We start from the raw sequence: 14,832 nt of genomic DNA, 5'->3' as shown, positions 1-14,832 counted from the left end.
TAATTCACTTTCCTCAGCACATAATCATTTGTTCCGTTTTCTGTATAACTGGTCCTTTCCATTTTCTTACAAGTCCCATTTCAAAGCTGTTTAGCAAGTTGGACTCTATCTGTAATGTCCAAGTCTCAAATCTATATAAAACACTCCAAATCAAGTTTGTTACAAGTCACTTCTTGAGTTTTTCAGTTTTCCAGTTTGTAACCATCCATTCTTATCAAATATGGCCTCTCCCAATGGCTTCGTTGCTGTTCTTTCTTTGTTACATCTTCCATTCATAGATACTATACTTCCTAAATACTTGAATGTTTTGTCCTTGTTCTAATATCTTACTTCTATGAATATAAAAATGTATTTTGATGATTTCAGACAAGTCTCACTTTAATTTTATTAATATTCAGTTTCATTCCAAAGGTCATGTCTGCTGTTACAGACCTAGTGACACATTCTTGTAATCTTTCTTCTGTGCTTACTGCTAAAGCAGTGTCATCTGCAAACCATTTTTTTCTTTCATACACCAGTTATATGTCTCAGTTCTTTCCCTTGACACTCCAAATGTTGTGCTCTGCATATCTGAGAGAACAGCTGGGATGTTCTGAGGTGTGCTGTTTTCAGTGTGAAACAAACTCAAGGATGGTTGTCATTCCCATTGTGAGGAAGCTGCTGGGTTCTATTGCACACCTCCTCAGAGTAAAATAGTTAAGATGAGGATATGAATAATATCGATCTTTACAGAGAGTAACCCACATTCTATAAATTTGCATCACTGAACATTGGTGCTCCAGCGCATTGTACTGATTCATCGGTTAGCTCAGTTTTCTGGACGGTTGGTTTAACAATGCCAACAGTACAGGCTGAGGTCACCTTGAAAGTCCTGCTTTTCAACCTCTCCCTTCCCCTGAGGCATGGTAACCCTCAGGTTAAACCACCACCTCTTTCTGATGAGAGAACAGCTCTATGGTTTCCTGGGTCTATGATGACTTTACTGACCAATGTGCTGAATGCTCATCCCAAAAATTTAATATGTAAAGGGAGTGAAATGAAAAAAATGTATAATGCTTTACAGTGAAAAACTGCAAGTACAATGTATACATAAATAACAATACCAAATAAGAAGTCAAAATACTGTTTTTTTATATATAATTATGGTAGTAGTTACCACTTATGGTCTTTATTTGTTCTGTTTGAGGACACATTTCAAGTATCTCAAAAAAAGTCAAATTAACACACATCCAAAGGGAGAATATAAACATTGAGGGAAAAAAGAAGCAATATTGTACTAAGCACAGGATCTGATTTCTGACCTCACTACCTATGTAGTAATAGAAGGCAAGAGTGGACCATGTACCATTTATAGAACCTGCCTGATATCCACTCCATTAATTAAAATGGAATGAAAATTGGTCAGGTTGAGTAAAACTGTGTGTGACCAGCTCCACCATACATTATCACACAGGCTATGAAGCTTAAATTCTACCTCATAGTGCTGCTGTTCAGGGTTACATACATAAGACCTTTTGCAATCTGCATGTTAAAGCTGCCTGTTGATAAGTAATATGTTTCAATAACGTCACGTTGAATATTTAATAGTACTAAATGGTTTGACAAAAACATTATTTTGTTTCACTTTGGGTCTGAAGCTCCTGTACACATTCAGTGGTCGGTTATAGAACTTAGAATACAGCTAATTTCCTGCTAGTCAAAACAGTGGGAGTGAAGTGTGTGTGAGGTGGACGTTGAATTTCCTACCTCCTCTCACTCCTACTTGCATGTCAGTGAAAGCATACGTGAGGATGTGCTGCAAATTCCAAAGCTAAACTATTCGATATTTTCATCAGTTCATATAGATTTTAACTTCAAGCTGCTAGAAATAGTGTGGAATGATTTTAATTAATCTACAGTAAACAATGACAGAATTACCTCCCTTTTGGTCAACAATGTGATATTATGGGCTGAATACAATCTCGCAATGAAACAGAAATTAATTATTAAATACCCATAACTTTCAGAACAAAAGCTTTGAAATAATTATTTAAATATTCATATCCTTTTTTGACTATTCACATTCCACACAGTGGAAATTATCGACTTGGGGTTTGGATTTCAATCCAATTCCATGAACAAATAAAGATAATGGAGGGTACAAACTGTATAAATGTGTGTGTCCCAGTATTTTTGCCTATGAAATATAATGTGGTAGGTTGCTGAGTTATGTTAATAGTGGTATTGATGCTTTAGTTGAGGTCTATGGAAATGCAGCGACACTGTTTAACTCTCTGGATTCTTTTCTTCTTAATTGATGGCTGCAAGTCTGGACAGTTGAGAGTAACTGTCATGGTGGTGAATCTCTTAGGCTTGCAGAAAGAGCAGGACTGGAAGGAGCCCTCCTCCTTGCGGACATGCCTTGGTATGTAAAAGGAATTGCACTGGCCGTAGCAGAACTTATTTATGATGGTGCGGCTGTTGCAACCTTCTTCGTGGATTGTCTGCTTGAGGGGCTGTGTTTTGCACCAATCCCGTTTCAGGTACTTCCTCTCGGTGACATGCAGCGCCTCATGACTCGACTCCAAGACCTCATCCACGTTACTCCGGTTCCCAGCCTGCTCGGAATTATTTGGCTGCCCTTTGTCTGGGGATGGGATTACCCCTTGGGAGCTACGATTCCTCTTCTTCCCAGCTCCCTCAGTGGTATCCAACAGAAAACCCCACAGGAACAGAAAAATACACAGTGCGCACAGAGTTCGGGTCATTCTGGGGAAAGAGCACAGAATGTATTTAATGACATGTCCATTGTAACTGGTTGTGAATTTTGTAATACTCATACAATTATGTCATTGTTGATTACATACTGTACTTGGAGGCAAGATTTAATTCCTAGATTAATCCCTTCTTCATAGCACAATCCAAACATGTATAACTATAGACGATATTAATCTATTTCTCCTCAATTTACCCATCTAATAATGTTCAAACATACCAGAAATAGCGAACAAAGCAATGTTGCAATAAAATCACTACTGTAAAGCCTATTATAATACTGTCCCACAGTTTTGCTGGGCTGCTTGTACTTTTAAAATATTACTGATTTTAGATGCATTTGAATACATACTGGCCATTTATCTAAACAGGATTTTGTCATTAAAAACATGCATGACCACTTTTGAAACAGTGGAAATAGGATTTAACAATTTCAAACTAATATATAGAATGTTTAATGATTATTTTCATAAAACGTGTTGTTTTGTTTCATAATAGAATGATCTTCACCACATTTGATGCCACATGGAATATGAATTTGATGACAGCGACAAACTAATATACTGAGTGTCTTGTGTTTAGATGAAAAGGTAGTGATTCACTGTTTCATGTTTTCTAAATGTTTACTTATTCTTTTTAAACTGTTGGGATGAGAACTACATTGAACCTTGTATCTAACCACGCTCACAACTTTGATCTGAGCAAAATTGTTACAGTTGCAGTCAGGCAAATTGATCTGTCAATCTAAACACATCTCTGTATGTCTGAAACCAGAACTGTAAATAGCAGTCACAGTAAATTGAACCATAAATAATTGGAAGAAAACTGCTGTTTTCAGCAAAGAATTTTTAATATAAATGCCCTGAGGCTGCCAAGTTAAAATCGTCTCTACTAAACTAAAAAAATGTTTAGGAATGATTTTCTCATACATTGTGTGTAGCAGAATTGAAAAAAAAAACCTTCTAAAACATGGTTACGTTATTGCCAAACATGGGGGAATATCTTAATGTCTTGCTTGGACCAGGAATATGCAGTACCTTTGATCACGGTTAAATTGTGTTTTGGAAATTGAGCTTAATTCAATTAATATCTGATCTACCTCCAAATTTTCTTCAGGAATTGAGAAGAAACTTTTTTTTATTATCTATGCGTGATTGATTGCCTATCTTCTGACATTGACTGTGCAACGTAGAATCTATTGTAAGGCACACTTCATGGTTTTGTCAAATGAATGTGTTTGGCAGGCTTGAATCTCTGTTTACAAGCAATGCTTAATCACTATTATCACCACAACATATCCACTTCATCTGTGAGTGAAGCCTATTATTTATTTAAGTTAGAATAATTGCAAGTTAAATATCGGAAGTGAAAGGCTTACCAAATTTACAGTACATTGCTTTACTAGCAAAAGTTCATTGAAACTAAATTTGAGTTTGGATTTCTTTGCCTTTCATTATTTAAGGTTTACTACATCTACCACTTCCCAAAGCAGACTGATTTACAGGCTGATTTAATGTGCTCTTGCATGCATAATTTGAAGAGATGAAGAAGCAGACCAAGATATATTTCAAACAACCCAGTTGTTGGGCAAGTTAATGACTGACCTGCCAGAAGTTCCTTCTTTCATTGAATGATGTTATATTGACAGCACTTCTGACAATAAACATTTTGATAATTATGAAATTATTAAAAGCAGTAAGGACAGTTGTCTCTATTGTAATGCCTGAAGGAACTGAGAAAAGACTATCGTAATATAGCATAGTACTGAAGATTAAGCCTTAACTGGTATTTTTTTTTTGTGAGACTGGAGGGGTAGTCCAGCCAGCTAGATAGATAGAAAGGTAAAATGATTGAAGATCCTCGTAACGTTAGTAACACTGAGCTGTTATTCAAGTTAAGGCAGGATTCATCTGTTGAATCAATGGCATCATTTAGAAATCTTCCTCTCTTGAGTGTAAAATTCTCTTCCTAAACTAATATTACAAAATATTTATCAAATTATGAAAACCACAGTTACTGGAAACATGAAATGTTAGAATTTTAAAAAGGTAAACTTTACTATGATGTTGACACCATTTGAAATTTGCCTGAAGTTTTACAACTGCACCTAGTGACTTTGATAACGCTTTTGAATTTCAATGCAACCTGGCATATCTACTTTGTAAAGAGACACCTCCACACAACTGGTCTAGTTCTGTAGTGTTGCTAGATTAAACACCAGAATACAAATAGCATAATTTTCTTTACTTTTAAGTTATAGGTTTACATTCTGAACCAAAAGAAAGCTTACAGCCCAATATTCCATTGAAGATAAATAAAAACTTGATTGAATACATAATTACTCTGACAATTTGCCATGGTAACCAGGCAATTTCTTTAAATGGGCATCAGCTACGTTACAGCTGATGTTTATTAAAAAGAACAGGATAAGAGTAGAAAGTGTTTGCATATTTGGCAATACATTTGACAGTCACTATATTTGAGAAACTTCTACTCTTTAAGAGTTACCAGTTCTTTAGCCAAGTCAAAACTGTCAACCTTGGCCTTGAAACAAACACTCCTATATGCTCATAGATTGATTACTAAACAAAATAGAAAAAAAATCAAGCTAAATATGGATTATATAAGTTGTTTGGAAAATCAAAATAATCTTTCCATAAAAACCTATGATTTCCACCCACTTTTCAAGTCTCTAATTGCACCTTGAACAGTAATCTTTTGCTTTCATGTCCCAAAATGGATAGCCATTTCATATAATGATTTTTTTTAAAAAAATCTTAAAACATACGCCCTGGTATCAGTCTTGTTCAGTCAGATCCAAACATCACGTGAGGCAGATATTACTTATTTCAAAAGGTCCTAAGAATTAGCTCATTAAAACTTGCTACAGTACATTCACAAATTAAACATTATGCATCTTTAAGAATTAAAAAAAGTTCATCCCACCACTATGGTGATCATTCATGTATTGTTTAACCCAGTTAAAATTGTGGTTTTAATTTACATTTGTTGTTTTTCCTCAGATCATTTAAGAAAGAAAGAAAATTAGCTCAATTTCAATATTTTCCTCAGAATTGTATACCCATGAAGATTTCCACTAGTGAAAAGATCTTATCTTTCCTGGCCAATGATTCAAAGGCACTAATTTTAGTTTGTATAAGAAAAAGAAAACAGAAGTAGAGATATCTTGGATTATTTAATTTTATTTGAGCAATTGGTTAATTTACTAAAAGATAAAAATGGATTAAGTGCTTAAGAAAATGGTATTTATTTGAAACAAACTATTAGTTCACAATTGTATGCTTTATCAAGATACATGGTTTGAAATAATTTAATTATTTTATTCAGAGCATATAAAAATTGGTAAGGGAATTTGATTTTTAAAAATGGTATGTTGAACTCAACTGGAGAGACCTACGTGTGCAAAACATGTATTGCCGAGGGCAGTGCATGTATTTATTGCCCCCTTGTGCACTGATTGAAATCAATACAAGACACATTCCAGATGTGCTAGAAAGAAATTTACTACCCTCTTAAACTACTTATTGTTTTCAATTATATATTATTTCAACTGGGGCTATGCAGTGACCATGAATGGAGAGTATTACAAGTCAATGTAACACCTTCCTATGTAAGCAACTGCAGAATAATATATTGAAATGTATTTTCTGACAAGTCATCCAGCTTTTTAGTTTGCTAAAGGTTGGAAATCCTTAACCTATTTAAAACCATTTTTGATTCCTGGCTATTCATTCAGTACTTAAAGACTGGAAATGACATTGTGCATGAAAGGGTCACCAGACTCAACGGGTTAAGTATTAGTGTTAGTAGAAAATTATATCAGCAGTTTGTCTTCCATCCTAGATTACATATTATTTCATTTTAAACCAGTTACTTAAACTAGCTGGTGTCTTGATCTTTCATACTTATTACCATTATTATTGGCCATTTTAATGGATACAAATTTGTTTAATTTCTCCCCATTTTTTTAACTGCAGAGTTTAATGTCACAGTCATTAAAACAAAATTTCAGTGTTAAGGAGTGAAACATTTTTGGTTTTCCAATGCTATCGTTAAGAGACCACCTTTTCATTAGAAATAGCATAATCAAAAACCAAGCAAACCTCTTTTTTAAACTCTGTCTCAACTTAGATAAGCATTCCAAATATACTTGTGTATATTTTCTCCTCACATACCAATCATTCCCATGACATATCTTGATTAGATTGTCAGCAGGTGCTGAATTGAAAATGGAATGAACTGGAATCACCAAAATGATACTAGGGCTAAAAGAGTTAAATTATGAGTACAGATTACCTAGGATTCTAATCTACTAAAATGAATGGAATAAAGTGTGATCTAACTGAAGTGCTTTAGCTAATTGAAAGAGTTACTAGTTCCTCATAATCTATCCTGTTGCTTTCCGGGACAGTTCAGAATGAGTGGGCATAAGTGTTTAAAGTAGTGGAATTCTGGAAAAGCCACCTACAAAAAGCTGTTTGGGATGAGGGTGTATCATTTGAAAATTTATAAGCTGAAATTGGTAGATTTTTTATGAGGCAAGGGTTTTAAGGGTTTTGGAGGGGGGTAAATGGGATTAAGATGCATATCAGTCATGATCTAATTTAATGTCGACAAAGACTTACAGCGCTGAGTAGAATGTTTCTATTCCATATACTCTTATGTTTAAACTGGACAAGTGAATTTTATTTAAAACTTTTATGGGCATCAGAAAAGTCATATTCTCTGTTTTAACCATCTATTTCAAAGTAAAAGAAGGAAGTTGCATTTCTATAGCAACTTTCCAGATCTGAAAGCATCCCAATGTGCTTTAACGTTGATGAAATACTTTGGAAGTGCAGTCACTGTTGTTACTTGAGAGTTTTAAAACTGTTAGGTTCCATATACAATAACTACATAAATGAAAAGGTCATCTATTTTAAATGTTGGATGAGGGTTGCATGTTTGCCAGGACAGTAAGGGAATCTCCCTGCTTGTCTTTGACAATAGTGCCATATAATCCTATATCCTAATCCTATATCCTAATGGCAAATGAAGCGTCAATTTAAAGACACATCTGAAGGTTAGCACCTCCCAATAATTCAGCATTACCACAGTACTTCACTGAAGAATTTTAAGCTCCAGGTTCTGGAGAGGGACACAACCTTCTAACACAGAGACAGAAGTGCTACTCATTGAACCAAGGCTGACACCTACAATTGTTTTAATTATTAACCGATGTATATTTGCTAATGAAAATGGAACAGCCCGTCAAGGAACTGAATAATGTAGTCATCTAACTCTGACCTTTCAGCTTTTGGATCTGAGTTCAAATTTAGCCCAGACTATTGTGCTGGCTGTAGGATAATTTAAGGCATGAGGCCAAAACACAAAAACATCCATATTTAGCACTAATTTGACTCAGAGAACACACAGGACGGCTGGCATGGGAAACACACCAAAAATATGGGAGGATGTTTCAAGTTACAAGAATGTTGGTGAAGCAAAATACAAAAAGCTCTACCCTACCATCTATATATTTCTGATCTGAGAGCAATAAATTCTAACAGTAGGTTGCTAAACTGGCATCTGACGAAGTATTTTTCAATATATCCCCAAAGCAAACTTCTCTTTCAAAACTCCACTCATCCCTCTATGTTTTATTTTGCTTTCCTGTTATACATTAAAAGACATTCCGTTTAGTTATTCCATATTTTATGTAATCCAAAGTAAAAGAATAGACACAAAATACTTTGTTCTCTTCAGCTGCATTTTTTTAGTGAACTGCATTAGTATTTTATGGTGGGATCCAACTTACCAGTGCCACCATTTGATGCTTTATTATGCTATGGGTGAAAACTTACTTTTGCCTATTACTATTTACAAATCAACAAAATATACCTACAGATTGTGCACATTTTAAAATTATATTAATGTCAATAAAAATGCCAATACAATAAAAATTGAAAACGAAAATGTTTTATGCCAGTTATAAGCATACAAAGAAATGTACTACATCATAAAAGTTAAATATACATTATCGATAATTTCCTTTGTGGCATTTGTTTTTCACTTATTTTCCATTTGCTTTTATTTATACTTCCTCGTGTACTGCCCTTTCCCCTTTACAGTGGTTTTCTCTCACTGCTAATATTTTACCTTTTGCTTATCATTTTTCCAGTGTTCCATTTCTTTCTCTCTGAACATCACATGTGAATAATAGTTAGAGATGCTCATGTTCGCTGGGCATCCCAAGAAACATTTTAAACTGAGCAATAGAAGAATCCTTGTGTATTACTGTTTTACTATTTTCCTGCCTATGTAAACATGAGAATCTCTACAAACAAGGATTCACATTTCCCATTCCAATCCTATAATCTGATTTCCTGCTAAAATATGCATAATGAGATACCAAGTGGTATGATTCCTTACATTGAGAACAAACAAATCAAAGCACCAGAACTGCTCATCCACACCTCCTAGCGGGAAATTTCTGAACTGCAATTGCAGAGATGTTGGGGCAGGTCGTTAGGGAATCGGGAATCAATACGAGAAAAAGTATCAGTAAGTTGGGGAGAGACTATGTTATCGTACTGCGGAAATAACATAAGATTTTCCTGTATTGTTTGTGAAGTGATTAAAAACTATACCTCATTAACAGTTAAGAAATTATCATCCTCATTTATTATCGTAAGTGAATAATGAGTACGACTATATTAAGAAGGCCACAGGCGATTTCATCATAAGACTCAAAGAATATTTTTGTTTTTTTGCATCTTGTCTATTATTTTTCCCTATTTATTAAAATTGTGGGGTAGAAAATAATTTTTATTGCATTTTTTTTTTCTGTATAACAGATGTAACATATTCCACTTTAACTGTAGAATAGCCTACACTTGATCTGCCTGGCTCTCCCACGGATGCGAAATTCGGAGAATCCATTTTCGCAGGATCATTTAAAAGAGGCATTGCTCCTTGGATTAACGAATAAGTGATTTAACACCTGGGAATAATATCTTGCTGAAATTGTTTTAAGATAAATTAATAAGTAGCCCAGCTATAAATCTTTCTCTGGAACCCTATTATTTCAGTTGTGTTACTATTTTATTCCATTGATGTATTTCACTATACTATAATTTTTTTGGTCTATCTCACAATGTACAAATATATTTTCCTATATAACAAGTTATTGCATTCTAGAAGTATTCAATTATGAAGAGTTTTAAGAAATTTTGAAGATTTGCTATGTTTCCATGTAAATATAATGTTTTGTCTGCTAGCAACTTTAGGTTTAAATGTTTTAGATTATTATTTAGCTTCTATAGTAAATTAGAGGAGATCTAGAATTTAATTTCACAGCAAAGAGGATAAAATGATATACCTGAAGAACAGTGGTTGGGTGATCAATTAATGTAACAAAAACTGTGTAACTATGAACAAAAGTTAACATAGTTTCAATGTTCTGCTCACGGGTTAAATGGCATTGCACATCAGGCACTCAATCCAGAAATAACCATGAAGTTCAAAGAGGCATCTAGACCACCCTTTACGTATTTCTATAAAAATGAAAGTTGGGAAACTTTCTTAAAGAGTAGGCAGTTCTATGCATAGACAAAAGTTTAAAATCTACATTCCTTTTTCTTTCAGCCAAGTTGTCCGAAAAAGGTCTGACTTTTGCTAAGACAAAATGAAAATTGTGATAATGGCAGAGCTGAGAACTGTTTCTTGGCAGATGCTATTGAAAACATGAACTTTACTGTCCTAGTCTTCAGAAAAGTAAAGCAGCAAATGTAAGCATAATCATGCACTTTAAAGTTTGGCATCCTTCGTGGTCAGAGCTAAAGTTTTCCAATAAAAGATTGCTTTTCAAATCTAGAAATGGCAAAACACCATGACTTGGATTTTAAATGGACATATAAAGTGTACAAAACTCATCTGTTTATGTATGTAAATCAATGGATGGCTGGAATTTAATTTCTCAGCAAGAGAAGAAAATGATAAATCATGTTAACAATGGTTTACTGATCAATTAATGTCAATGTTACCGGAAGACTGTCAAACTCCTGTGCATCATTTTGATTTTTTAAAATAACTGCAAAATAAAATCAATTTACACAAGTTGACAACTTTTTGGCAGTGTATGTTCGTAGAAATTAGTGTGTTTGTGTAACTTATAAAGGAACATGCCAAAGTATTATTTTTCATTACTTATTATATACAATAAGCTGTAACTTATCCCAATCCAATAAAACACTCAAGTTTAGAGTGCAATCTACAGTTCCTGTCTGCAACGAATCAACAGTCAGCATTGAAACAATATCATTCCAATACATTTGAATCCACAATAGTATGTATTTTGGTCCATTAATGTAATAATGAAATGTAAATTCCTTAACAGTACTCACCAAGTGTAATCTCATGATGAAATATTATGTTAATGTTGCAAAATCACAATCTATTGTTAGGAATAGTACTATTCATATTCCATTAATAATATTGTCTGTAAAATTTCAAATAGAATTATGCATGATAATATCTCAGGCATTCTAATCAATAAGGCTAGAAAATAATACCAATGTTATCTCACAAATCTTGGCAAACAGTATTGAATGCTTCTCTCCTTAACTTTTAACAATACCATAACTACTTTTGAATTGTTACCTAGTGGTTCTACCAAACTTGAAGAGAGACGACTCTCTGGTGCGATAGACTTTCATGCAGCAAAATTGTTCACATTAATTTTTAGGCAACAGTGGTTTCTGATACTCGTGAGTAGGGTATATACATTGTTAAACAACTTGTGTAGATCTATAGCAAAAGATTAAAAACGTGATTTTTAAATCTTTGGAATTACTCAATAGAGGAAAGAGTGATGCAGCTGGTTGGAAAAGGTGAAGTCGAATTCCTCTAACCACAAGTCACGAAATTATGGCATTACTTTTGAAATGTGTGATTTTAAATTTGACCTGCAAACAACAAATGCTGGAGGTCGCAGCGGCTCAGACAGCATCCATGGAGAGATGGTGTTTGTCAGCGAGACCATCACAGAAGAATGCAAGAACAGCAGAATTGTTGTGAAGAGGCTGATAGTAATTTGTGGTTACTGTCTTGGTTAGTAACATGTTCATGAAATAAGACTAACGGCGGGCATTTTGCACCCACCACCCCACCCCACCCCGCTTCCATTTGGAGCATTTTGGCCGAGACACACTGCAACTTTGAATTGAGCTTTATCGTTATTCATGCAAATATTGAATGAATAACAACTGCGATTTCAACATTTTTGATTATTAAAAATCAATTTGTATTGCAGCACACTACGGCACTGAACGCTACGACATTAATTTAATGTTTGCAGAGCTGGATTGGAATCAACCTTTCACTGCGTGTGGATTACTGTGCGAGCGCGTAAACAAAAATGGCAAACAACATTACGTTTCACATGTCAATCGTTCAATTACTTCAAGGGTCGCCTGACTAATTTTTAAATTAGTTGCCAAACATTTTCTTTTTTATGTATGTTGATTATTATACTATGCAGCGGGCAAGAATTGTACGCAAGGACAAATCTCTCCCAGGGTTGTTCTTATAGGTCACAGAGAGGGTACACGGTAGTATGCTCGGTTGCCAAAGAGCAAGTCCCACGCCATTCTTGTCGGTGTAGTAACAATTCCAATCTAGTGGAGATGGTTCACTTTCCTTTGAATTTCTCCTATGCCACATTGACTTTGCGAATGAATGTAGGATGGTGAGATGGCTTTGCGTTCTTGGCATAATATGATACCTCTGCAGCGCCAGCGAAGCAAGAGAGACCCAGAATAGTAAGTGATTTAACACTTAGACTCTGCAAGTGGTAATGCTGCATAACATTCACATAATGTACTGTGCTGTACTATATTCTATGTTTATAATGGCATTGTTACGGCCACTCAGCCCATCGTGTCCACCCCGGCTCTCCGGGAAGCACTGAAGCTACGCTGAAGACTGTTTCCTCCCGCTATCTAAATATTTCAGAAATAATGTCAAATAAAAGTTGATCGATGGATAGCGATTAACACAGTGCCTTCTGCAGGTACCTCCAATTTAAAGAGAAGGGAATCTGTCTTCTGATGTGTATTTAAAAAGCAATTAGTTTTAAACTGCACCATTAATTTCTCTTCATGACACGGGTTCTGACAATACAATTGCGGTCCCTCTGTGTCACTTATCCCCCTCCCCGCATCCTCTGCTATAAATTGTTACAATGAGGCAACACTCGCTGGTTCCTTTTCATGTCTAACCAGGCTGCAGTTCCTCAGCGATTTTCCTTCTTCCCACCCCAGTGGCAATGTGTGGCATACATAAAGCTAAAAGAAAAAAAAAGTCATTCAATATTTTTTTAAGAAAAGTACAACATGCCGGAAGCAAGTGCCCTTCTTCGCAATAATTGATCTGTGTGATACCTTTGTGTCAATCTGACCGCATCCTGGAATCTCATCATTGTGGGTCACCGGCGACAGCAAAACCGGGGGATGCTACGAACGCGTCTCCGTTTACCAGCGCGGAAAATACCGACTGCGGGTGGGAAAAACAACAACAAAAAAAGAACCAAACCAAGGTTTCTTTCTTTACATCAAAAGACGGTGATTGATAAAATGAGAGAAGTTGTCGGGGAGGAAATCGAAAAAAAGAGAAAGACTGAAGGAAATATTAGATGGCTGGGCTATGTTTAGATTAAAAATCAGCGGGAATTCAGACTGTATTCGAAATATAAGCACACAGAAGGCTTCAATAAAGAGCAGGATTGTATTTGAAAGGGATAATATAATCTGGGTGTAGGACAGAAAGGGGCAGACGAAGGGTGCAGTCCACACGGACCATTGGCTTTTGGGAGCTCCCGTCCCGTTTATATCGATGTGGATTATACGTGACTTCAGGGAGAGAGAAAACACAATATTATCCCTTCCCCGGAGACAGAGAACTGTTACACAACTGGACAGGTTAGTGCTGCTGCATTCTGACCCGAAACGGATAGACAAATTGGTCAACAGTTAGACAGCGCGCCTCTCTGTCTATCTATTTTGGTCTGTCCATCCGCTACTCGCTACTGCCCGCTGCACAGGATAAGTCCTGTTTCCTCAGAGTCGGCTCCACAGGAGGTACGGAACAACCGGGACTAGGTCCGAGGAAGGGTCACCGGACCCGAAACGTTAACTCTGATTTTGTCTTCACATATGCTGCCAGACCTGCTGAGCTTCTCCAGCAACTTCTGTTTTTGTTCTTGACAACCGGGACTAGCATGGACTAACAGTACAGCCTGAGCTCACCTACAGCACAGCGAAGAGACAATCGCAAACAGGAAAGGTATGGGAGGGTGGGAGAGAGAAATGTGAAGTAGAGGAAGTAACTATATCGGGCAAGAAGGGAGAATCAATTGAGCCGCATCGTTCAGTTACGGCTATCACCAACCTGCCTCGTGATAGTTTCTGCTAATGTCCAATTAAACAACTGGATATGTTGTTTCTGTTTTTAATGTTAAAAGCTGGGGTATACTCACCTGTCCTGGGACTTGACAGTTCACTGCAGCCTCCGGGTTCAGATAGTAGCTGGACTCTACCGAATATAAAATGCCGTGGGCGCTGCTGGGGACTCCATGGGATGGCAGCTCGTCCGCGGTGCACATTCCTCCCGAATCGTGCAGTCACATTTAAAAGCGAAGAAGTCTCCAAACCCCTTCGCGATCATTGGCTACAAATCAATCCGCCCACAAACAGGTCCGAATGGGAACCGCATGTAGTTTTCACACCCCCACGCGTCTCTTCTCCTCAGCAGCCCTGACAGTAAATAGTGGGCGGTTTTGAACCAGCCTTGCTCTAATTATTGAACGGCGACATGATACGAAATTACACAATGAAATGTTATTTTTTGTTGCAAACTCTGCGGAGTTTTGCTTGGCTACGTGTTCACTACCTATCCAGTTATTTATGAATGAGCTCTCTAATGGATCCTGAACCATCCAGAAAATCCACAAAATAAACTAATGTAACGTTTTCACTATTATAAAACTAACAAACTTGCCGTCATTAAATCCTTGAAGAT

General features: G+C 36.1%; 1 protein-coding gene across 1 annotated transcript; it reads right to left on the bottom strand.

The window, feature by feature from the left end:
* Positions 1 to 1,125: 1,125 nt before the first annotated feature.
* On the bottom strand, positions 1,126 to 14,485 carry LOC109911863 (gremlin-1-like). The gene is given in 3 exon segments (XM_020511242.2): positions 1,126 to 2,748; positions 13,197 to 13,308; positions 14,287 to 14,485. Coding segments are annotated over 3 exon segments (759 nt in total). The 5' UTR covers positions 14,417 to 14,485; the 3' UTR covers positions 1,126 to 2,231.
* Between the last annotated feature and the right edge of the window lie 347 nt (positions 14,486 to 14,832).

Source organism: Rhincodon typus, chromosome 8 (genome assembly GCF_021869965.1).
Source record: "Rhincodon typus isolate 14 chromosome 8, sRhiTyp1.1, whole genome shotgun sequence".
Classification (NCBI taxonomy): domain Eukaryota; kingdom Metazoa; phylum Chordata; class Chondrichthyes; order Orectolobiformes; family Rhincodontidae; genus Rhincodon; species Rhincodon typus.
This window is presented reverse-complemented; position numbering and strand designations above follow the sequence as displayed.